Below are 25768 nucleotides of genomic sequence, written 5' to 3'. Positions count from 1 at the left end.
TTCTCTACCCACTTCTTTGTGGTTATGTTAATCACTTACATTACAGTTCAGTTTGTTTGTCCCTGCGTGTATTCTAATATTTTGACATCTCTCCACACTTGGCTTGCATGTATATGTATGTAGAACATCATAATGGTTTCAATTTCTCCTAACTCTTATCAACATTTATCTCTGATTTTTTTGAGTGTTGACACTCTAGTGCAAAGTGGTATCTCTCTGTGGTTTTGATTTGAATTTTTCTAATGACTAATTTTGATCTTTTAAAGTGCTTATTGGGCTCTCTGGGCAAGATGGCGGGGGGCGAGGCTGGTGTGACTTTAGGGAAGCCGCATCTTTCTCGGCAAGATCTCGCTACTTTGGATGTTTCCAAGTTGACGCCACTTTCACATGAAGTTATCAGCAGACAAGCCACAATTAATATAGGTACAATTGGTCATGTAGCTCATGGGAAGTCTACAGTTGTAAAAGCTATTTCTGGAGTCCACACTGTCCGTTTCAAAAATGAACTGGAAAGAAATATTACAATCAAACTTGGCTATGCTAATGCTAAGATGTATAAACTTGACAACCCAAGTTGTCCTCGGCCAGAATGTTATAAATCCTGTGGAAGTAGCACACCCGATGAGTTTCCTACAGACATTCCAGGGACCAAAGGGAACTTCAAATCAGTCAGGCATGTTTCCTTTGTTGACTGTCCTGGCCACGATATTCTGATGGCTACTATGCTGAACGGTGCCGCAGTGATGGATGCCGCTCTTCTGTTGATAGCTGGTAACGAGTCTTGTCCTCAGCCTCAGACATCTGAACACTTGGCTGCTATAGAAATCATGAAACTGAAGCATATTTTGATTTTACAAAATAAAATTGATTTGGTAAAAGAAAGCCAGGCTAAAGAACAGTATGAACAGATCCTTGCATTTGTTCAAGGTACAGTAGCAGAAGGCGCTCCTATTATCCCAATTTCTGCTCAGCTAAAATACAATATTGAAGTTGTCTGTGAGTACATGGTAAAGAAAATTCCAGTACCCCCAAGAGACTTTACTTCAGAACCCAGACTTATTGTTATTAGATCCTTTGATGTCAACAAACCTGGCTGTGAAGTTGATGACCTTAAGAGGGGTGTAGCTGGTGGTAGTATTCTAAAAGAAGTGTTAAAGGTGGGCCAGGAGATAGAAGTCAGACCTGGTATTGTTTCCAAAGACAGTGAAGGAAAACTCATGTGTAAACCTATCTTTTCCAAAATTGTATCACTTTTCGCAGAGCATAATGATCTTCAGTATGCTGCCCCAGGAGGTCTTATTGGAGTTGGAACAAAAATTGACCCCACTTTGTGCCGGGCTGACAGAATGGTGGGGCAAGTACTTGGTGCAGTTGAAGCCTTACCTGAGATCTTCACAGAATTGGAAATTTCCTATTTCCTGCTTAGACGGCTTCTAGGTGTTCGCACTGAAGGAGACAAGAAAGCAGCGAAAGTGCAAAAGCTGTCTAAGAATGAAGTGCTTATGGTGAATATAGGATCCCTGTCAACAGGAGGAAGAGTTAGTGCAGTCAAGGCTGATTTGGGCAAAATCGTCTTGACTAATCCTGTGTGCACAGAAGTAGGAGAAAAAATTGCACTTAGCCAAAGAGTTGAGAAACACTGCGTTTAATTGGTTGGGGTCAAATAAGAAGAGGAGTGACAATCAAGCCAACAGTAGATGATGACTGAATAATTAAATAACAGATTTGGATGAAGTTGGAATTTCTCTTAACAACCTAGGGGTGTATTTTCAGAACAATACTGGGAAAGTAATTTCACAGCTCATTACCTTAGTAGTAGCTGTAAGGTTATTCTCATTTTTGGGTGATGAAAATTTAACCTCTAGTACTGAAATAGAGCCTACAATAAATGTAGAAATTAGCATCATGTTGGATTGAATCTACATTTTACCAGAAATTAATCATTCCCAAATAATGTCTAATTTATATGTCAGTGCAGATTTGAAAGGAAACTGCTACAACCAGACTTTGCTGTAGTATACATACCACTGAACCTGTTTGAAATAAAGTCTTTGTTCTTATTTTTCATGAAACAAAAAAAATAAAGTGTTTATTGGTCATGTGGATATATGATATGGAGAAATGTCTATTCAAGTCCTTTGCTCATTTTTAAATAGGATTATCTTTTTTTCTTAAATTGCTGAGTTTTATGAGTTTTGTATATTTTAGATACAGGTCTCTTTTAGATATATGACTTGTGAATAGTCTCTCCCATTCTGTAGGGCTGTTTTTTCATTTTCTTGATGGTGTCCTTTGATGCACAAATGTTTTTAATTTTGATGAAGTCCAATGTACTTTTCTTGCTTGTGGTTTTGGTGTTATAACTAAGAAACCACTGCCTAATCCAAGGTGATGAAAATTTGTGCCTATGTTTTCTTCCAAGAGTTTCATTTGAGCTTTTATATTTAAGCTTTTTAAAATCTATTTTGAGTTAACTTTTGCATGTAGACATTCAGTTGTCCCAGCATCATTTGTTAGAAAAGACTATACTTTTATTATAGAATTATCTTGGTACTCTTATAAAAAAACAAAAACAAAAACAAAAAAACACACAATTGACTATAAATCTAAACACTTATTTCTGGATTCTCAATTCTGTGACATTTTCCTATTTCCCTTTAATCAAACACTGTACTGTCTTGATCATTGCAGGCTTCAAATAACTTTTAAAGTTGGAAAGAGTGAGTTTTCCAACTTTGTTCTTCAAGAGTGCTTTGGTTATTCTGGGTTCCCTGCATTTCCATATGAATTTTAGGACTGGCTTATTGGTTTCTGCAAAAAGGCCAAGTTTGATAGGTATTGCATCGATTCTATAATTTGTGGTTTATTACTATCTTAAAAATACTAAGTCTTTCAATCTACAAACATGGGTTGTCCTTTTGCTTATACAGGTCTTTCTTTCAACAATGCATTTGGCTTTCAGAAGTTTAACACCCTCTTTGTTAAATTTATTAACAAGTATCTTGTTTTTACGCTGTAGTGGTGGTGGTTTAGTTGCTAAGTCATGTCCAACTATTGTGACCCCATGGACTGTAGCCTGCCAGGCTCTTTTATCCCTGGGATTCTCCAGGCAAGAATACTGGAGTGAGTTGCCATTTCCTTCTCCAGGGGATTTTCCCAACCCAGGAATCGAACATAGGTCTCCTGCATTGCAGGCAGATACTTTATCAACTGAGCTACAAGGGAAATCCCTTTTGATGCTATAGTAAATGGAACTGTTTTTTAAATGTCAGATTGTTCATTGCTAGTATATAGAAATCTATATTAATCAGCTTTCTTCAGAGAAGCTGATCCTATAGAACATAAATACATATGCCTTATATTATATATACTTAATAATGTATCTATTAGCTTTTGATATGTATATATTTATTTATATATGTGTGTGTATATATATATATATATATATAAATATATATATACACTATGGTTTTTTCAGTAGTCACATACAGATGTGAGAGTTGGACCATAAGGAAGGCTGAGCACCAAAGAACTGATGCTTTCGAATTGTGGTGCTAGAGAAAACTCTTCAGAGTCTCTTGGACACTAAGATCAAACCAGTCAATTGTAAAAGAAATAAATACTGAATATTCATTGGAAGGACTGATGCTGAAACTAAAGCTCCAAAACTTTGGCCACCTGATGCAAAGAGCTGACTCACTGGAGAAGACCCTGATGTTGGGAAAGACTGAAGACAAAAGGACAAGGGGGAGGTAGAAGATGAGACAGTTAGGAGCATTTCTGACTCTCTGGGAGATAATGAAGGACAAGGAAGCCTGGTGTGCTGCAATCCATGGGGTGGCAGAATTGGATACTACTTAGCCACTGGGCACACCCAACAGATTCTGTTGAGCCAATGATGCCATCCAACCACCTCATCCTTCCAGCTTCTGAAAAAGAAAAAGAGGAAAGCACTGAAACAGTAGGGAAAGGAAGCAGGGAACAACCTTGAACAGAATGACACAGCCCAAGGACACAACATAAATTGATTAGATTAGAACCAAATAGGTCCAAGGTGGCATGTCTCAAGAGATCTTGAGCTGCAAGACCTTGAGCCTCAGTGTAGGCTCATTATAACACATCAGAAAGTAGATAACACACCCACCAACACCAAGACAGTTCCACAAGGCTGACCACAAAGGTCAAAAAGTAGGCAGTGGCCCACTTTCTGGAAATCCCCACCCCTTTCCCAAAATAGCTGGAATAGGCCTCCTACTTATTAGTCTATGAATTTACCCACCCCTATAAAAAGTGACAACCCAGTAACCCCCGAACCCTGAGGCTGCTCTTGCTCTCTGAGCGGGCTCACACTGTGGACTGTCTGCAAATAAATCCACTTCTTACCTTTCACTTCATCTCCCTCTTAATTCTTTCCACAATGAGACATCAAGAACCTGAACTTCTTTAAGACCAGAGGCTAGGTGTAAGATCTCAGTTAACAGATCATGGTTTCTGGTCCCGATCTGAGTTACACAGTTTCAGAGTTATTACAAACAAAAATGGTCGTTTTCCCTTTAGCTAGTAGGACTGCCACGTCATGTGAATTTCTCAACTCCACCTGCCTCTGCTTTTTCAGGCCCCAGTACTGCAGGGGTCGTGGCACCCAGGGAATCGACAGGCCGAGAGGTCAGGCGTGTAGAGCTGTCACCGCTGCAGAGCCAGCGAGCAGCAGGGAAACCCCTTCCCTTCATCTGCTGCGGGTGGGGCGCGCATCGATCGCGAAGGAGGCAAGACGCCGGGTCGCCAGGGCGGGAGGCGTGGTGCACCCGGGCCGGAAGCGGAGGGGGTGGGGGGCGCGGCCAGACCCACCCTTGGGCCGGCGGACCTCGCGGAGTGCGGCCGGGGGCTGGATCGCACCAGGAGATGGCGGCAGCGGTGGCCGTGAGCGGCGCCAAGCGGAGCCTGCGGGCCGAGCTGAAGCAGCGTCTGCGGGCGCTAAGCGTTGAGGAGCGGCTGCGCCAGTCCCACCTCTTGGCCCAGAAGGTGAGAGACCACGACAACAGCCACCTCCGCGCCGGGGCTGCAACTGGGCGACGCCAGACCTGCGGATCTGCGCAGGCGCGGCCCCTTTGGGCGCGCGCACGTCAGCCCGCCGCGCGCACGTTCGCTGAGCGCGCGCGTGCCATGTCCCCGTGAGCGCGCGCGAGTCCCACCGTGGGTGTCGGGGTGCTGTTGGGCACAGTGTGGCGGGAATCAGCGCGGCGCGGAGAGTTATGGGCCTTGTGAGGGAGAGGATGGAGGTGGTGACAGGGTGCTGAGGCAAGAGCAGCGTGAGAACAGAAAGATCTGGAGGGCGGGACCACCTGGGTCCAAGGTGCCTTTAGTGACGCTTAAAGAATTATAGGGACTTCCGATGGTTCCGACTGCGGACCTCCCAATGCGGGGGCCACGGGTTTGATCTCTGGTCTTGGAGAACTAAGATCCTTCACGCTTCGTTTAAAAAGCGGCTGGAAAAAAAAAAGTTATGAGAAAGAGTCCATAGCAGTAAAATGACCAGAGAAAGATACAGTTACTTCAGAGGAGCAAGTGCAAAATAGGGTGCAGAGATGCTCAAGGATGGAAGCCCTTCGGGGCCTGTGGAGGGCTGGACCCTGTCTCCGTGGCCTCGGGCCTATCCTTCTTCTGTGACTCTGTAGGTGAACGTTAAGTACATTTTTGAATTAATGACAGAAAGAACTGCTTCTCATACTCAGTCTGCTCAAGAAGATAGGAAGCAGGAGAGAGAGGGAACGGATTCTGGTTTCCTGTCTCTTGGTTTTGGTGCCTCCTGTTTGTTACTTTCGCGGACTAACTTGCTATACATTGATATTTTGTTCATGTGATGATACCAATTTCTCTTATCAGTAAAATGGTCGACATATCCTGTCCCAGAGGCATGTGCCAAAGGTGTCTGTGAGACTGGTTTTTGTTGGACACCAGAGGGGGAAGAAAATGGGTGTCCTGTGAATAACTAAATATTAGTGATTCTGTGTCAAACTAGTGATCCGTCTTCCTCAACATGCGGATGTTATATTTGGATGTTATCAGGATGTTAATATACCAATGTTATATTTGGTAAATATATTTGTTAAATTAGCTTCTTTGCCTTGATGTGCCTTGAAATTAGATGTGCCATAAGAATTTCCTAATTACCCTTCACTATTCTACCATCCATTAATTTCTCAAATTCAAAGTTCCTATGGTTTAAAACAGTAAAGCAAATACAAGCATTTCATTCCACTCTTTGTATTTATAGGTGTGCATGAGGGGGGTGCTCTATGCAGATGTTAGTTTCTTCAAACTCAGTATTTTTAGCGATTTTGAGGAAGGCATTGGTTGCTTTAGTGAATGTAGAGACGCATACCATCTTATCCTTGCTCTCCAGGTGCTTAAATTTTAGCTAATTAATTCACATATACTGAACCCTTTGTTGTTTAGTCGCTAAGGCATGTTTGACTTTTGTGATCCCATGGACTGTAGTACTCATATAATACATCTATTTCATAACCAAAGATTTCATAACTTACTGTGTATGATGAACTCTAATATTTTCTATTTCATTTGCTGATTATAACTCACTGTTGTTTCATGACCAACCCATGGATCAAGGCCCAAAATATCAACGTACTGGGACTAGAACAGTGATTTGCCATAATGTGTGTTCAATACAGTAAAGGTATTAAATGATGTCTTTCTCCAATAATTTTAAAGTAGGCATATTCTTACTGACACAGAAATTTTTAAAAAATAATTTAGAACTGTTACCAGAAAATGATATATAGTAAAGAAATTAAACTTTATGCTGTAGTTTGACTTCTCAGCAAATAAGATGAGGAAATGAGTGTCCGGTACTCATTTTATCTTACATCCTATGTGCCAATTTCTTTCTTTTTTAAAAAATATTTATTTATTTGACTGTGCTGGGACTGCTTCCCTGGTGGCTCAGATGTTAAAGAATCTGCCTGCAATGCGGGAGACCTGGGTTCGATCCCTGGGTTGGGAAGATGCCCTGGGGAGGAGGCATGGCAACCCACTCCAATATTCTTGACTGGAGAATCCCTATGGACAGAGGAGCCTGACAGGCTGCAGTCCATAGGGTCGCAAAGAGTTGGACAGAAGTGAGTGACTAAGCACACAGGAGGGACTTAGTTACAGCAGGTGGAATCTAGTTTCCTGACCAGGGATGGAACCCAGGACCCTTGCATTGGGAACACAGTCTTAGCCACTGGACCAACATGGAAGTCCCACTTCTGAATTGTTTTAATTTTGGTAATCTTAATTTCCAAGTATTTTAAAAAATTCTCTGCTTTCTTTCCAAAGCAGCCTTTTGCCCTATAGATGCATCTATCTTTTTAACTTGTCTGAGAAGACTAATTAGAATTAAAAAAAAAAAAAATCCATGTTCTCTGAATTATAATTATCTGTTTCCTGCTGGATCACTCCCCTCACCTCCCCTTTTAAAAAATCCTTCTAAAAAAAAAATCCTTTTTTCTAAAAAAAAAATCCTTCTAATTAGTGTTTGACTTTCTAAAATGTTTGATGAACCTTTATTGTCTGTACATATTTATGAATGAGGGTGTGATCACTAAAATGGGGATTTCCTTTGCTTTTAGTAGTCACTTTGGAATTCTGTGGTAAGAACAGATTCTTGTCTGACCTATATCCTTGTTCTCCCAGTATTGTAATCTGTTGCTCTAATCTGTAAATATTGTCCTATCCAGGGCTTTTCTGGTGGCTCAGTAGTAAAGAAACCATCTGAAAATGCAGAAGATGCAGGTTCCATCCCTGGGTGGGAAAGATCCCCTGGAGAAGGAAATGGCAACCCACTCCAGTATTCTTACCTGGGAAATCCCATGAACAGAGGAGCCTGCTATGCTACAGTCCATGGGGTTGCAAAAGAATTGGACAGGACCAAGCACTTATGTGCATGCATGTATGTGTGCACATAAATGAGATTTGAGGAAGAAAGGTAAGTGTGTATACATAATCTCACACTGAATTTTAACTGATGTTTGTTACTGCTTGTTCAGGTTTTGAAGGTTTTGTGTTCTGCTTTAAAGAGCCCAAGACAGACACTTAACTTTCCCAGAAAGTACTTGGGTGTCAAAAGCCTCAGGTCTGCCCAGTATGCAGGTCTCACAGTTCCATTTGCTTTGCCCACTTCGGGCCTAACAGCTTTGTAACTGCTCAGAAAGATGGAGTTAGCTTCCTTCCTTGGCACTGGTTTGGTGTGCTTTGTCTGCTTAACTCTGTCCCTTTTTATTAGGAATAACTGGACACTGTGCCTGTGTCTTTCTGGCACTCATATTTATAAGCCACCTTTGCAGTCACTTTTCCTTCTTAGCTCGGAGAACAGGGCAGAACAGAAAAGGAAGAAAAAGGGAGCTGAGGGCTAACTTCAGAGACTGGGGATGTTCTGGGATTATTAACATTTCTATAGTGAGCAATGCTCAGCCCATTGCTCCTGCTTCTTGTTAAACTGAGTACAAAAGAATGCTTTCACCCAGGTCCTCCTTCTTATTAACACAACATGGCACTCATTTTAGAGGGCCTTTGCTTCTCCAGGATCCTCCACCTTCCATCTTTGTGAACACTTTTATTTTTTATATTATTAAAAAAATTATTTTTGGTGCACCTACTAACCCTAAATATTCATTGGAAGGAATAATGCCCAAGCTGATGCTCCAATACTTTGGCCACCTGACGTGAAGAGCCAACTCATTGGAAAAGACCCTGATGCTGGGAAATATTGAGGACAGGAGGAGAAGGGGGACAACAGAGAATGAGATGGTTGGATGGCATCACTGACTCAATGGACCTAAATTTGAGCAAACTCTGGGAGATGGTGAAGGATAGGGAAGCCTGGTGTGCTACAGTCCATGGGGTTGCAAAGAGTTGGACACGACTGAGCAGCAACAACTGTGGCATGTGGGATTTTAGCTGCCTGACCAGGGATCAACCCTTGCCCTGTGCAGTGGAAGTCTTAACCACCGGACCATCAGAGAAGTCCTGGTCTTTGTTAACATTTTAACATTCATTTGAATAGAAGAGCTTTAGCAATTGGGAGGGACGTGGATAGTGCCAACAGAATTGTATGGCATGTCGTCTGCCCCAGGGAGTTTATAGACTGGCTAGGATGCTCTGTTTAGGACACACAAAACAATGAATAATTGACTTACAGCACCAGCACATAGCTGTTAGGTTGTGTAGTGACTCTACACAAAGTAAGGGTTCTGCAGAAGTCAGGAAAAGTTAGGACTTGAATTGGGCTTAAGGGGTGGAATTTGAGAGGAGAGATGCTGACAATCTAGGGAGTAAGGAAACTTGTGCTGGTTGGGGGTTGGGGGCTTCCCTGGTGGTCCAGTGCCTAAGACTATGTGCTTCCAATGCAGGGGGCTGAGTTCCATCCCTGGTCAGGGAAATAGATCCCACATGCTACAACTAAATATCCCACATGTCGCAACTAAGATCTGATGCAGTCAAATAAATAAATATTAAAACAACGACAACAACAGCCACAGAGGAAAAAAAAACAAGCTTGTGGGAGCCAAGGCTCAGAATTAAAGCAGAGACTCTCAGGGAAAGACAGAGAAGTCTGCTAGAATGGGCATTACACACCTCCCTCCTAATTGCTAAAGCTCTTCTATTCAAATGAATGTTAAAATGTTAACAAAGACAAGGACTTCCCTGGTGGTCCAGTGGTGGTGGTGAAGTTTGGAATTTTCCATATTTTTAAACAGCAGGGTCCCACCATGACCTTTTAATGAAGTTTTGCATCTGCTAGAGTAGGAAAAGATCTGGGAAGATTGAAGGCAAAAGGAGAATGGGCCAGCAGAGGATGAGATGGTTATATAGCATCACCGACTCAGTGGGCATGAATCTGAGCAAACTCTGGGAGATAGTGGAGGGCAGGGGAGTCTGGCGTGCTGCAGTCCATGGAGTCCCAAAGAGTTAGACACGACTTAGAGATTCAGCAACAACAACAAAGAGTAGATGTGCCAGAGAGGCGTTAAGGGATCAGAGAAGTAAGCGTTGGGTCCAGAAGTACGAGTCAGGCTTCAGGATGCAATATTATTTGACATATTTTATCACTCCACTGTTTGTATGTGTGTTTTTGGTTAAAGAGTTTGGAGAAGTCTGAGAGAAAAGGGAGGAAGTGTTAAACCTGTTAAGGGGAGCCACTTTTTTTAAAAGTATCATCTGGGAAAATTTAACTGCCATCATTTCTCGCTTAGGTGTTTACCCATAGTGAATATCAAAAGTCCAAAAGAGTGTCCATCTTTCTGAGCATGCCAGATGAAATTGAGACAGAGGAGATCATCAAGGACATTTTCCGACAAGGCAAAACCTGCTTTATCCCGCGGTACCAGTTGCAGAGCAATCACATGGATATGGTGAAGTTAGCATCGCCAGAGGAGATCGCTTCACTGCCCAGAACTTCCTGGAACATTCAGCAGCCCGGGGAGGATGCGGTTCTGGAGGAGGCCTTGTCAACAGGTGAGTGTTACAATGTTAGAACTGCCACCTTAGGATGCTGTCCTGCTGTGCTGGCTGTTAGACCTCTGATCTGCTTGTCGTGGTCGAGTCGGGAGGGGATGAATGTGCATTTCACTTAGGTTCCAAGCCACCCACCTAACCTGACTTAGGGTGAGATGCCCTCTGTGACATGTCAACTGTAATAGTGAAGTGTCAAGATATTGTTAGGGGCTTCCCTGGTAGCTCAGTCGGCAAAGAATCCATCTACAATGCAAGGAGACCTGAGTTAGCGCCCTGGATCAGGAAGATCCCCTGGGAAAAGAAATGGCAACCCACTCCACCTTTCTTGCTTGGAGAATCCCATGGACAGAGGAGCCTGGCGGACTGCAGTCCATGGGGTCACAAAGAGTCAGACATGACTGAGTGACTAAGCAGGACGAAGGTATTGTTCCTTTTCACAGACTGTTGCCCTGAACTTCTGGGTTGGATAATACATTTTTCCTAAATAATACTCTGTTTCCCATGACTTCCCTGGAGGTCCAGTGTTTAAGAACCCGCCTTCCAATGCAGGGGATGCGGGTTCAATCACTGGTTGGGAAACTGAGATCCCACATGGCTTGGGGCAACTAAACCCTCCAGCCGTAGGAAGAACCCTTGTGCTTCAGCAAAGACCCAGCGCAGCCAAGTTAAAAAAAAATAAACCTGCATTTTCTGTGGTTTCAGTTGCAGTCTATCTGATAATTAGTGAGTGAGTGAAGTCGCTCGGTTGTGTCCAACTCTTTGCGACCCCATTAACTGTAGGCTCCTCCATCCATGGAATTTTCTAGGCAAGAATACTGGAGTGGGTTGCCATTTCCTTCTCCAGATCTTCCCGTCCCAAGGATTGAACCCAGGTCTCCCACGTTGTAGGCAGATACTTTACCGTCTGAACCACCAGGGAAGTCCACCAAGGAAGTCTGGTCATGAGTACGTTATTATTAATGCTGTAAGCATTTGTGTCTCCAGCACAGACTTGTCAACTACTTGGGCGTCACATGGTCATATCACACACAACATGTTCCAAAGTGAATCATGCTCCCTCATGCCTCCTGTCTTGTGTTTCTCTTAGTGTATTGTACGATCACTCACCCAGTTGACCACGTCAGAAGTCTCAAGATCACCCTTGATTCTTCTCTTTTTCGCATGTTCCATGTGTGGCCCATTGCCAACTCCTGGTGATTTTACTTGTTGTTCAGTCACTAAGTTGTGTCCAACTCTTTGTGATCCCATGGACTGCAGCCCGACAGACTTCTCTGTTCATGAGATTTCCCAGACAAGAATTCTGGAGTGGGTTCCCATTTCCTTCTCCTGGGGATCTTCCTGATCCAGGGATTGAACCCAGGTCTCCTGCATTGGCAGATAGGTTCTTACTACTGTGCCGGACCAGCCGGGAGATTTCAGCGAGCAACACGACGCGTTCCTTTAGGCTAAGAAATAAAGACACAGGACAGATGGGGTCGAGAGGATCGCTGCAGTCAACGATGCTCCTTTATTTCTCCAAGCTTCATTTATACTTAAACCAAGAAGGAGACATCACAAAGAAAATTTTTCCCCATGTACATCATCTTAAGATAACAATAATTAGAACTCTCACTAGGCGTCGGAGCACAGGAATGGCATCCTGATTTAGATTAGGGGTAATCGTAAAGAGGCTATCTGTCTGCGTCTTGTGTGCATTCAAGGCTTACTAGTGTTGTGTTTATCTTTGGATAGTAAATTCAGAGGGGTGGCGGGACAGAGAGCTATGTCCTTGAAGGAACCCTTGATAATCAAGGCAGCTCCCAGAGTCAGCTCTTTCAAGCCGCTCCCCGCAGCTCCCCCTCTTTTATTTAGTAAAAGGGCACGCCTGATTCTTTTGGCGTAAGTAATTACTGTGTAGGACAGCCTTGATGTCCCACAACTTTGTAATGAATTTCTTTATGATACAAGGAGCAATGCACACAAAAAGCGCAAACACTAGGAGCACAGCCATGACCCCTGAAAAAAGAGGCCAAAGTGAGGTAATCGAGGGAAAATTGGAAAACAAACTGTTAACAAACTCTTCAGCATTTTTTGCCAAATCCATACTAGCCCGAGGAGCATTTTCTATATCAAGAATTTCCTGATGAAGTTGTAATAGATCCAAGAAAATGTTTCCATTATACCAAATACCATCTAAATGTAATTTTATCTTATTCCAAGGGGTCTCAGTATTATTATAAATTTTTGGAGTTACACAGATCCAACGATAATTAGCATGACATCTAATTTTTGTTCTCAGCTTTAACCCTTGCACTTCTTTTCCCAAAAATCTTACTGCATCATAGAGCGCATTTAGCCTATCTTTTAATTTTCTATCTATATCTTTTTGAACTCCTAAAGCTTTTGAAGTGTTCTTTGCCAAATCATCTACAATATTAGCAGTATGCACAGATTGAGCTAAAGATACAGAAGCAGTAACAGCAGAAGCAATCAAAGTTATTAGAGTTACTACTCCCAGAATTATTAATCCTATCCCCCTTCGTGGCTTAGCAAGGGCTGTACGCACTCTTTCCCATAGTTTAAGCCCAGACTCTTCATACCAGGGCTCAGTAAGATTTACAGGCAACATAACAAAAGGTGGTTGTTTAACTATTAATACTCCAGAATTATTTCTTATTCCCCGAATGCAATTGGTTAGGGTACAATTAAAACAATGAATATAATATTGACTATTTTTCTTAGTAAGATTTACAGAACCAGGAATAATCATAAATGGATAAGGTACACAAGCCCGAGGATATCTCCAGGTTGCATTCCAAAAAAGGTCCACCTTTAACCTTTTCTCCAGTCTGCAGGAAGGATCCGCTTGTTTCAAAAGCGGCCAGCAACTTCCAGACCTCAGTTTGATAAACAAGGGTGCTGCCAAGATTCCAAATTCTTGCTGCAAACTGTCTGTTACTTTCCTTTCCGGGGTTTCTCTCTGAGTCTGGCGACCAGTCCCACAGTGAGTGCGTGCTGTTAGGAATAGAATACACCGTAGCAGTCTCATTCCGGCAGAGTTTCCATGGCACCGCTATATGTTTCCCTTTTTGCCCCAGGCCACAGAATGGGATATCCTGGGGTCCCGTTCCGTTGCGTCGCTGTGCATGCCCTGTGAGCTTGGTCACACCAGGAATATCCACACTCCAGCCAGTGCTGTAATCAGAGTATCCAACATCTGTAACAGTGAGACAACCTGAAACATTATGATTTCGGAAAAAACACATTGGTAATTGTGAAGAGGATCCAGTATAAGAAATGTTGGCATTCTGCGGAAAAATATGTTTATCAGAAAACCCCCCCAAAAGTACTGTGTCATTCACATACACAGGAACAGAACTCATTTCCCATCCAACAGGCTGCAAAAGAGGGGGATCAGGAACATATGCCCAGAAGACATCAGCATTCATGGAACTTATCTGGTTTAAAAGGAGTAATAAAGAAATTAATATACTAGTAGGAGAGGTGGGGGAAGGATTTGGAGCATTCTCACATGCCATCTGTAACAGTGCCTGTATCTGCTGAGCTGTCGGCAGCGGGGCTGTCTCCTGGATTGTGAGCTGTCTCATTCGCTCCACCAGTGACCTCCTCCGCCGTGCGTACCAGCCTTTCCGGGAGCCAGCGCGGCGCTTCGGCATTCTGCGGGAAAACATAAACATGACCTCTCCCCCATGTTAGAACTGGATCCGGCCCATGCCATCTGCCTTCCAGCGGGTCTTTCCACCTGACTAATGGCCGAACCTTTTTATTGTCATAGTGCCAAAGACGTTGAGCTGCTGATTTGCCATCCTGGTCAAGACTTAGAAAATTCAAAATGAATAAGGCATGGCTGAGGAGATTGTTAGGAGTAATAGTATACAAACTCCCCCTTTTTAATTTTTTCAATTGGTGCTGAAGGGTTTGATGTGCTCGCTCAACAATTTTTTGGCCCTGCGGATTATATGGAATACCAGTCTTATGCACAATTTGTAATTGGGCACAGAAGGCTTGAAAATTGCGACCAGTATATCCAGGGCCATTGTCTGTTTTGATGCATTTAGGCAGGCCCATAGCAGAAAAGCTCCATAAGCAATGCTGAATACAATGCTTATTAGCCTCTCCAGGTTGAAGTGTGGCCATGAGGAAACCAGAAAAGGTATCAACAGTAACATGCACATATTTCAATTTTCCAAAATCAGAAATATGTGTAACATCCATTTGCCACAAATCGTTGGGGAGTAAACCCCGAGGATTGACTCCATAAGTGGGAAGAACAAAAAACTGCGGGCAGGTAGAACAAGTTTTTACAATGTGACAAGCGGCTTCCCGAGAAATTCCAAATTGCAGCCATAAAGAATTGCTATTTTGATGGTGTATTGCATGAGAGGCCTGTGCCGCAGAGATAGGGGTTAAGGAAGAATAACATACCATACGGGTGACTTTATCCGCCAGAGCATTCCCGGCCGTTAAAGGCCCAGGAAGGGCAGTGTGAGCGCGTATGTGCCCAAAAAAGCAAGGATGAGTTCGGGCTCGAATGAGATTCTGAATTTTCAAAAACAAGGTTTGAATAGAGGGCTTTGCAGCTCCAATGAGGGGTACTGTTTCAATGACTGAGAGAGCTCTGACAACATAATGACTGTCAGAGTATAAATTAAAACTTTGAGGAACACGTTGCAGAGCTTGGAGTACTGCAAAAAGCTCTACTTCTTGAGCTGATGAATATGAGGTTTGACAATAATAAGATTCATTTTCAATCACCAAACTGGCCATGCCATTGGAAGATCCATCAGTAAAGACAGTTGTCCCCTTTTCTAAAGGGCATTGCTGCACGACTTTTGGAAAAATAAACTGATGCAACTGTGCAAATTGTAACAATTTATTAGCAGGATAATGTTGTTTAATCTCCCCTGCATACTGTGCAAGCGCAATTGCCCAATCATCAGAAAATTGAGAAAGCCATAACTGTTGTTCAGTTGAAAAAGGAATACAAATAAAGTGGGGATCCCTTCCTAAATAATTAACGGATTCCTGTCTGCCTTTGGCTATTACTTTAGCTACAAGAACATGATAAGGACTTAACACCCGTAAAGGAGAAACTGGCAAGTAAATCCACCTTAGAGGGTTATCTTGAAACAGGACACCTGTAGGTGAATGTTCTGAGGCAAGGATATAAAGTCCCCAAGGCCTTTCATAGTCACAGTAACTGGAATGCTGCTGTGATAAGGCAGTTTCCACTTTCTGAAGAGCTCGCTCTCCAGCTTCTGTAAGGCTGCGTGGGGAGGTAGGATTATTATCTCCCTTTAAGACATCAAAAAGAGGCTTTAATTCATATGTTGCAAGGTGTAAATAGGGCCTAATCCAATTAATGTCCCCAAGCAACTTTTGAAAATCATTAAGTGTTTTCAGATTATCTCTTCGCAAAGCAATGGGCTGAACTCCAAATGTCTCCCTTTCTAAACGAAAGCCAAGATAGGAATAAGGAGGAAAGGTTTGCACCTTTTCTTTGGCTATTATAAGCCCTGCAGCCTTCAAAGTTGGTTCCATGAAGGCATAAGCTGCTAACAGATGTTTTTCATCAAAATGTGCCAGCAGTATATCATCCATGTAATGCAAAATGTAAACATCAGAGTATTTTACTCGAGTCTCTTCTAATGCTGCTGCAACAAATTTTTGACATAAAGTCGGACTATTAGCCATACCTTGAGGCAAAACTTTCCATTGATAGCGGCGCATTGGTTGAGAGAAATTAACAGATGGAACGCTAAAGGCAAATCGAGGACAGTCTTGAGGTGCTAAGGGAATAGTATAAAAACAATCCTTTAGGTCTATGATTATTATATGAGCATTTCTTGGAATAGCCATGGGGGAAGGTAAGCCAGGTTGTAATGCTCCCATGACTTTCATAGTTTCATTAACCTTTGATTTACAATTTTTGCCCAGTGTCTTCCTTTATTGTTATTAATAATTGCTGCACGAGTGCCTCCAGACTCTTTGTCGGAGGGGCAGCTGCTGCCTGCACATTTGAATCATCAGTTACAAGTAATTCCCAGTGATCATCCTTATGGTAAGCAGCTGCCTGTTCCTCTAAACTTTCCTCATCCTCTGGAGTCAACGTTCCCTCATTTTCCTTCAAAGGTTTGGCAGATTCTAATTCAAAGGTTGTGGGTCTTTTCCCTTCAGGAGTAGCATAAACTTTAGGAGTAGCATAAATTGGATCTTCAGGTGAGAGCATGTTTTTTAATTTACTCCCTTCCTCATGTTCAAAATCAAGGCAGTCTCTTATTAAAGACCATAATGAAAATGTCTCCACAGGAACCTTATTAGGTCCATGGAGAGTATAATATGTTTGAATCTGTTTCCCTATCTTTTTCCATATCTCTAAACTCATAGTCCCTTCCTGTGGAAACCAGGGACATACTTCTTCAACAAAACTAAGAAAAGTCTGCAATTTTGTTTTAGTAACCTGCATTCCCCGATGCTTCAACATTATCTGTAACATATGCACAAACAACTGACGACTATGATCTTGCCCCATAGTTTATACTCTCGACAATAAACCTTCCTACCCCACAATATTCAAGCAAATATTCTTTTACTTACTTACTGCACAATTTCCAACGGGTAGCGGCCGAGAGGAACTTTCGTCTAGCCCTACGTTGGGCGCCACTTGCCGGACCAGCCGGGAGATTTCAGCGAGCAACACGACGCGTTCCTTTAGGCTAAGAAATAAAGACACAGGACAGATGGGGTCGAGAGGATCGCTGCAGTCAACGATGCTCCTTTATTTCTCCAAGCTTCATTTATACTTAAACCAAGAAGGAGACATCACAAAGAAAATTTTTCCCCATGTACATCATCTTAAGATAACAATAATTAGAACTCTCACTAGGCGTCGGAGCACAGGAATGGCATCCTGATTTAGATTAGGGGTAATCGTAAAGAGGCTATCTGTCTGCGTCTTGTGTGCATTCAAGGCTTACTAGTGTTGTGTTTATCTTTGGATAGTAAATTCAGAGGGGTGGCGGGACAGAGAGCTATGTCCTTGAAGGAACCCTTGATAATCAAGGCAGCTCCCAGAGTCAGCTCTTTCAAGCCGCTCCCCGCACTACTGTGCCACCAGGGAAACCCCTGAGGATTAATACTCATTGAATCTATCCATTTCTCTCTTATCCCACTGCAGTCCAAGCCACTATCCCCTCTTGTCTGGGTTACAATAGCCTCCCAACTCTTCTTCCTCTCCACGCCTTGTATTCTGTCCTCCCTCTCAGCCATATTATTTATATAGTCATTGCAACAAGATTTCTGAAATGCAAAGTTGACTTCTTCTCTCCCCAGTTTAAAGTCTTTCATTGACTTTCTGCTGCCCTTACTTTGAAGTAAATATTTCTTAACAAGATTCTTCCTGGACTTCCCTGGAGGTCCAGTGGTTTAGATGCCACCTTCAAGTGTAAGGGGTGCAGGTTAGATCCCTGGTGAGGGAACTAAGGTCCCACATACTGCAAGGTATGACCAAAAAAATAAAAATGAAACAAAAAATCCAAGGGTCTTCCTGATTGAGCCTTGCTATTCTTTCCATTTGTACATCTTTCTACTCCTTTACTTTATCATCTGAATTCCAGCCTACTCTGAATCTCTTTCAGTTCCCCAACCCTATTTTAAAAAAAAATTGAAATATAGTTGCTTTACAATATTATGTTAGTTTTAGGTGTGTAGCAAAGTGATTCAGTCATACATATGTTACATATATGTATTTTTTCCATTGCTGTCCATTAAAAGTTATTTTAAGATTTTGAACATAGTTTCCTGTGCTATATAGTAAATCCTTGTTGCTTATCTATTTTATGAATAGTAATTTGTGTCTGTTAGTCCTATACTCCTAATTTATCCAAACCTGTTTCCCCCTTTGGTAAACATAAGTTTGTATTCTGTGTCTGTGAGTCTGTTTCTATTTTGTATGTAGATTCATTTGTATTATTTTTTTAGGTTCCACATACAAGTGAGATCATATAATATTTGATATTATATCCATCCATGATGGGCTTTGCCAGTGGCTCGGTAAAGAATCTGTTTGCAATGCAGGAGCCACAGGAGACATGGGTTGGATCCCTGGGTCGGTCAAGAAGATCCTCTGGAGGAGGAAATGACAACCCACTGCAGTATTATTGCCTGGAGAATCCTATGGACAGAGGAGCCTGGTGGGCTACCGTCCATGGAGCCACAAAAGAGGTGGACATGACTGAGTGACTAAACAACAATAATAGCATATCTTGCACCCTGCACCCGCAACCCCTCTGCGCCCCTGGCTCTGAGGTGCCTGTTCTTGTCCTGTATCCTCTGTCCGTTTGACTGAGGTCACCTGTGTCTTTCAGCAGCAGGAGCAGCGTGTGCTGTGGAATTGCGATCCACCTGGACTGCAAGCCCTCAGCTTCATTTCTTATGAGCTGAATGCCTTCAAGGAGCAGTTAGACCTCTGAGCACTGTGTATTTATCTTTCTTCAGGGGATGGTAGTAATACTTGCCCTCCTGCCTCACCAGGTAGATGAACTGATCAGCTTATGTGATTCATCCTTCTGTCCCAGGGGTATAGAATGGTGCCTGCCACATTGTAGACACTTCACAAATGTTAGCTTCTGTGCTTCTTCTCTTCTAGAAGGTGGACTTTGGATAAGAGTCAGAGGTTGCATAGGATGATCTGAAGAGGTAGCTACTTGAATATAGTCAGGAAACTTAGATAACAAGAGATGTCTTATTTTATCTTTTACTCTCATTCTTCCCTTCATAGTAAATAGACCTGAGATCAGCATCTTTCTGGGGAACCACAAAAACTGTTCCCAGAGGTAGGGGAAAGGATTCCGCCTACTTAATGGACCATGGGCACCTCGCAGTGTAGGATACGAGCTGGTCACACCAGACTGCATGGGCAGGGATAGCTGGATGGACATTTCACTGCTGTCCGTGAGGACTGTTATAACAGACAAATTGGTGAAAAGATTAAGCATGTGCACACTGCTATATTTAAAATGGATAACCAACAAGGACCTACTGTACAGCACAGGGAGCTCTGAATGTTATGTGGCAGCCTGGATGGGAGAGGAGTTTGGGGGAGAATGGATACATGTATATGTATGGCTGAGTCCCTTCTCTCTTCACCTGAAACTATCAAACTATCACAACATTGTTAATTGACTATACCCCAAAACAAAATAAAAAGTTTAAAAAAAAGATTATTTGCAGACATGGAAAATAGCATCCCAAGAGCAAAAGCAGGAAGACATGGGGCAGACGTGTGGGACAAGGAATCTATCCCTTTATCTAGGATCGCCCAAGTGTAATGGGAGATGCTATGGGCGAGGTGATTGGGGTGAGAATGTTGTGGCTGTGCCCCCAGTTAAGGATGTGGATGTTACCTTTAGGAGATTGTTATTGACGGAGAGGTTTGGGACATAGAGAGTCATGGTGGAAGATGGATTTGGACCAGCAGGGCCTGGAGCTGGGATGACAGTTGGAATTCCAGGAGAAATGGCATCTTCAAAAAGTTGAGCTGAGGTTTCTGGCTGGATACAGAGCGGGCATGGAGAAGTTTATCAAGTTCCTGTAGAGGATTTTGTGGGAGATGTGGCCATGACACTGAACTTAGCAAGAAGAGCAAGGAGAAAGAGAGAGAAGGTTATGCATAGGATGTGTTGAAAGGAATGTTAGAAAGCGCCGTTTAACTGCTGGACTCTCACACTTACTGTTTTCAGCTTTCTCCTTAGTATTAAAAGGAGTCCTCTGGCCAAGCTGATTATATTGTTCTACAAAACCCAGGATGGACAGTCTGAGTTCAGAGAATCCTAAGAGGTGTCTGTGGCCCAGCTGCGGCCTCCTTGGCCAGAGGTAAAAAGGATATTTTGTGAAGGTGAACTGAATCCTCAGTGCCTAGTGTGTACTTTCAGTCTCAAGAATAAATTAAGGCCTTTAGAGAATCCTCTTTCCTCATTTTTTTTCAGGGCCTAGTTCCTAGGCTTTTATTTTTTTGCCAGGGGGCGGGGGAGTGTCGATGAAGATTGTACAGTTCATCGTCTGCCCCATCTCCCAAAGTTAACCCTACCCTGCCAATTCCCTTGTTGCTGACTCTGATGATAGTGTCCTGTCTGCACCTTACTGTCCTTTTTGCCAGCTCCTGACGTTGTTTCCACTTCCTTCTACGGGAAACTCTTTCCTTATGTTCTATGACGTGGGTCGGCAAAGGAACGGAGGAAAAGATGTGTGCAGGTGTGTTCTGGGCGTAATGACAGAGCTGAACTCTAAGCTCAGGAGGAGGACTTGGAGGGGGTGGAGTCTAAGCCAGAAGTCACTGTGATTCCTGAGAGAGATGAGCAGAGCAGGGACAGGGAGGGAAGGTGATGGTCAGTGGCCAGAGCCCTATAGCAAGTTGGGATTAGAGTAGATGAGCAGGTTTCCTCAAGAAGGTCATGCCTGTCATCGGAGGTGTGCTCAGCCAGGTTTTGGCAGGCAGGGGTTGGTAGGTGTGCTGAGTGCCCAGGAGAAGCTGAGTTCATCTCGCAGTTCCGCAGGCAGTCAGAGCAGCTGCTGATAGTGGGGGGCCAGCCTGGCTGGCAGTGTGAACACCTCTACCCTGACCAGCCCATTCCAGAGAATTCATGGCTCCCAACCCTTGCTGGTACGTGTTTGCCAGCAATGCTGCGTGCGTGGTCAGTCCCTGCTAAGCTGGAGGTCACTTGGACCCCCCCAGGACAGCCCTCAGAAGGCTGAGGCTCGGTACAGGATGGCCACCAGGTAGACGGCTGGGTTGGGTGTGCTCTGCTGCTTGTGAGCAGTGCTGGTGTGTCCGGCTCCCCGCCAGGGGCTGGAGGGTCACTCCCTGGACCTCACGGCAGGTGAGGTCCTCATGACCTTTGTGGCCTTCTGCACACCTCTAACTATGGACAGCTTTTTGTAACTTTGAAGACCCTGCCCTCCTCTCTGAGCCCTGTGGTGACAACACCATGGCCATTTCTGGTCCTTGTGTCCCTGGGAGAGTTCCGGCCAGAGGACCAACCATGGGACCCCATCTGGTACCTTCGGAATGTTCCTGAATAGGTCAAAGGTCGCATTCATGTGAATCCAGGAAAGCAGGACAATTTGGCCTCCCCGCTTCTGTAACAGGGGAGATGAAAAGGGTCAGCTTGGCCGTCCTAACAGCTCACCCTACTGCTGCTCATCGACTTTGACAAGAACTCTGTCCTTCCTGATTTCCCTCCGATCCTCTCCCGCTCTGCCAGTTGTCAGTGCCCTGGGACATTGGCTCCCAAACTTGGCAGGAGTGTGTGTAGGGTCATCTGTATGCTTAGAGAAAGAAATTAAGAGAAAAAGGACTTCTTAGGCCCTATCCTTGGAGATTCTCTTTATCTTCTTTAACATTTATTTTTATTTATTTGGCTGTGCCAGGTCTTAGTTGTGGCATGTGGGATCTTTGGTTGAGCCATGTGAACTCTTAATTGTGGCTCGTGGGATCTAATTCCCTGACCAGAGATAGAATCCGGGGCACCTGTGTAGGGAGAGCAGCCTCTCAGCCACTGGACCACCAGGGAAGTCTTGAGATTCTCTTTAACTAGGTGTGGATAGGGCCTGGGAATCTGGCATTTTCATACATGTATACATGAAAAATGGAGAAGGGCATGGCAATCCATGCCAGTATTCTTGCCTGGAGAATCCCATGGACAGAGGAGCCTGGCAGGCTACAGTCCGTGGGATTGCAGAGTCAGACACGACTGAAGCAAATTTAGCATGCATACTTGAAAGAACTGCCAGAGGATGGATGATGGGCTTACTAGTTGCTGAGTAATTTTATTTCTTTCTTTGTCTTTAGTTTTTTCAGAATTTCTACAGTGATTGTGTATTTCATTAAGAGTCATAGAAGAAATAGACATCATTTCTCAATCCTTATATATACTACCATCTGTGAGATAGCTAGTGGGAAGCTGCTGTGTAGCACAGGGAACTCAGCTTGGTGCTCTGTGATGACCTAGAGGGGCGAGGGTGGGAGATCCAAGCAGGAGCGGACATGTGTAAACATACAGCTGGTTCACTTTGCTGTACAGAGAAACTAACACAACATTGTAAAGCAACTATACTCCAAAAAAAAGAGAAAAAGGACGTCGTTGAAAAACAAAAACCAGATCGGGAAGTGATCGGTCTTTTCCTGCCCATATTGGACATTGTGCCGTGGTAGGGCCCGAGGAGAAAGATGGGTGGGTTGTTACTGATGTCTTGCACCTTGATAATGAACTCCGATGGGGGCTCCAGGGGTCAGTTGGCGGTCTGATCCACGGCTTGGGCCAGTAGCACGTACTGTGCCTTCCCCTCCTGGCCCAGGCTCTTGGTGACACGGATATTGCCTGTGGCCTCATCAATCACAAATACAGTAGCTGCCCCCTCTCCGGTCAGTGGGTACCTGGTGTGGCCCTCGCCCCTGTCCATATTAACCTTCCTTATAAATAGCTTCTCTTTTCCACAGGGGGACTTGACCTCATCTTCATGCCAGGTCTCGGGTTCGACAAACAGAGAAACCGTTTGGGACGGGGCAAGGGCTACTATGATGCCTACCTGAAGCGCTGTCTGCAGTCCCAGGACGTGAAACCCTACACCCTGGCCTTGGCTTTCAAAGAGCAGATCTGCCTCCAGGTCCCAGTGGATGAGAATGATGTGAAGGTAGACGAAGTGCTTTACGAAGACTGCTGAGCATCTTTGGCTCTGACGACCGCAGCTGAATAATCAAGGTTTTGTGCCAGAAAAAAGTCGACTATATTTTTTTTCTCTTTGTCAGAAATTAGTGGAAATTGCACACTAATGTGAATATGGGCTATATTGTTTTTAACGTAAGATACACCTAACATGAAACCAGTTTTAAAAATCAATTGCCTTGTGTGTAATAGAACATTGATTAAAACAGAGGCTATCACAGTGTGATTTTCAATTTAACTTTCTGGCCTTAATGTCCCAGGTTGGTCCATCTGCTTTGTGGTGGTGGTGGTTTAGTTGCTCAGTCGAGCCTGACTCTTGGCGACCCCATGGACTATAGCCCGCTAGGCGCCTCTGACTATGGGATTCTCCAGGCAAGAATACTGGGGTGGATTGCTGTTACCTCCTTTCGACCCAGGGATTGAACCCAGGTCTCTCACATTGCAGGCCGATTTTTTGCCACTTGAGCCCTTAGGGAATCCCCGGTTCTGCTTTGAAGTGTAAATTGAATATTCATGAGGCACTGTGCTCCAACTCAGAATCTGAGGGGAAAGGAAACTTATGGGGAATGGACACTGTCATGAAGTCCTGTCAGGGGTCTGGGTCAGTCTGGCGGGTACACAGAGACCCAGCAATTACTGAATGACTTGGGGTTTGCTTTGCATTCAAAGTTCCCCAAGAATATTCTCCCCTTTCATCATGACTTCACTTACTCAACTTGAAATTGTGTCTGACGCTTTCTAACATTTGATGGACAACAGACTGAAACCTTTTATGATTTAAATATTTAAATCTGGTTGATGTGTTCCCATCTCTGCTGTTCTGGGTGTCAGTCACTGATGAATTTAAGTCACTGATGTCTTAAAAGGATGCATTTGAATCAGTTCTAATGGGATGGATGAAACTGGAGCCAGAGTGAAGCAAATGAGAAAGAAAAACAGCAATAGAGTATATTAACGCATAGAGATGGAATTTAGAAAGATGGTAATGATGACCCTATATGTGAGATAGCAAAAGAGACACAGATATAAAGAACAGACGTTTGGACTCTGTGGGAGAAGGTGAGGGTAGAATGATTTGAGAGAATAGCATTGAAACTTGTATATTACTATATGTGAAATAGATGACCAGTCCAAGTTGGATGCATGAAACAGGGCACTCAAAGCTGGTGCACTGGGACAACCCTGAGGGATGGGAGGGGGAGAGAGGTGGGAGGGGGGTTCAGGATGGGGGACACATGTACACCTGTGGCTGATTCATGTCAATGTATAGCAGAAACTGCCACAATATTGTAAAGTAATTAGCCTCCAATTAAAATAAAAAAATAAAATAAAATAAAGGTCTGGTGTCCTGCAAGTTAGATGTTATTTCTGTTGATTGGTGGTGTCTGCTCAGGAAGTGAGATTTGAGCTGATGGTTGGTAGATGGCATCACAGCCAGGGAACAGGAGTCTCGTGGGGGAAGTCTGGCTACAGGAGGCTTCCAGGGTGCTGCTCTTTCACTCACGTCCCACACCATACCTATCCCCAGGTCCCATTGTTTCTGCCTCTGAGCATGCATACGAGCTCAGTCTCTTCAGTTGTGTTTGGTTGTCTCTTTGAAACCCTATGGACTGTAGCCCACCAGGCTCTTCTGTTCATGGGCTTCTCCAGGCAAGAATACTGGAGTGGGTTGCCATGCCTTTCTCCAGGGGATCTTCCTAACCCCAGGATCAAACCCATGTCTCCTGTGTCTCCTGGATTGCAGGCGGATTTCTTACCCACCAAGCCACCTGGGAAGTCTCTCTTAACCTGTTCCCTCCTCACCTCGTCCTATTGTCCCTTTTGTCCAGACTCTTGAGTGTCTGAGCTGAACTGGGCAAGAGCCCCGCCCTGGGTTCCTGCCTTTTGTCTACTTCTCTTCCCTTTCTTTCTCAGCCCACAATCACGGTGATCTTGCCAGACATGAACCTGACCACAAAGGACCCCTGCTCATCTCCTTCCAGGCTCAGCTCTCCCGGCACTCTTCCCTGTCCCAGTTGTGTGGACGACCACCCAGCTCCTCAAACGCCACCAGTTTCTTCCACCCTTCCTGCCTCTTGGGCTAATTTTTCTCTGGCTGCAGTGCTTCTCCCTCTTTTGTTCATCTGGGAGACTCCAGTTTATCCTTCAAGACAGCTCCATTGCCTCCTCTTCTGTGAAGTCTTCCCCTGTCCCTTCACTTACATAAGTGGCTCTGGGCATTTTTCGCCTCATCACATCATCCTTCATGTCAGTTTAGTTGTCATGGGACCTCCCATGCCAATCCCATGGTTAAGAATCTGTCTTCCAATGCAGGGGATGTGGGTTTGATCCCTGGGTCAGGAAGGTCCTCTGGAGAAGGAAATGACCACCCACTCCAGTATTTTTTTTCCCAGTATTTTTTTTTTTCTTTTCAAATTTATTTTTATTCTTTAACACCAAAAATGTTTTGTATTGGGGTATAGCCAATTAACAATGTTGTGATGGTTTCAAATGAACAGTGGAGGAACTCAGACATACATATACATGTATCC

At 43.9% G+C, this 25768-nt stretch overlaps 1 protein-coding gene and 1 pseudogene across 2 annotated transcripts; both read left to right on the top strand.

The window, feature by feature from the left end:
* The first annotated feature begins 261 nt into the window (after positions 1-261).
* On the top strand, positions 262-1723 carry LOC136147124 (eukaryotic translation initiation factor 2 subunit 3 pseudogene; annotated as a pseudogene).
* Positions 1724-4833: 3110 nt separating this feature from the next.
* Positions 4834-23407, top strand: MTHFS (methenyltetrahydrofolate synthetase). 2 transcript variants are annotated; one of them, XM_065906339.1, is made up of 3 exons: positions 4834-5022; positions 10254-10515; positions 23012-23407. In XM_065906339.1, the coding sequence occupies exons 1-3, from the start codon at positions 4903-4905 to the stop codon at positions 23233-23235; spliced, it is 606 nt and encodes a 201-aa protein (XP_065762411.1). In that variant the 5' UTR covers positions 4834-4902; the 3' UTR covers positions 23236-23407. The 2 variants fall into 2 exon arrangements, with proteins under 2 accessions (XP_065762411.1, XP_065762412.1); XM_065906340.1 differs by lacking the exon at positions 4834-5022 and adding an exon at positions 5181-5279.
* Positions 23408-25768: the final 2361 nt, after the last annotated feature.

This window comes from Muntiacus reevesi, chromosome 15, assembly GCF_963930625.1.
Source record: "Muntiacus reevesi chromosome 15, mMunRee1.1, whole genome shotgun sequence".
NCBI classification, from domain to species: Eukaryota; Metazoa; Chordata; class Mammalia; order Artiodactyla; family Cervidae; genus Muntiacus; species Muntiacus reevesi.
Note: the sequence above shows the minus strand (reverse complement) of the source record. Positions and strands in the feature narration are given on the sequence as shown.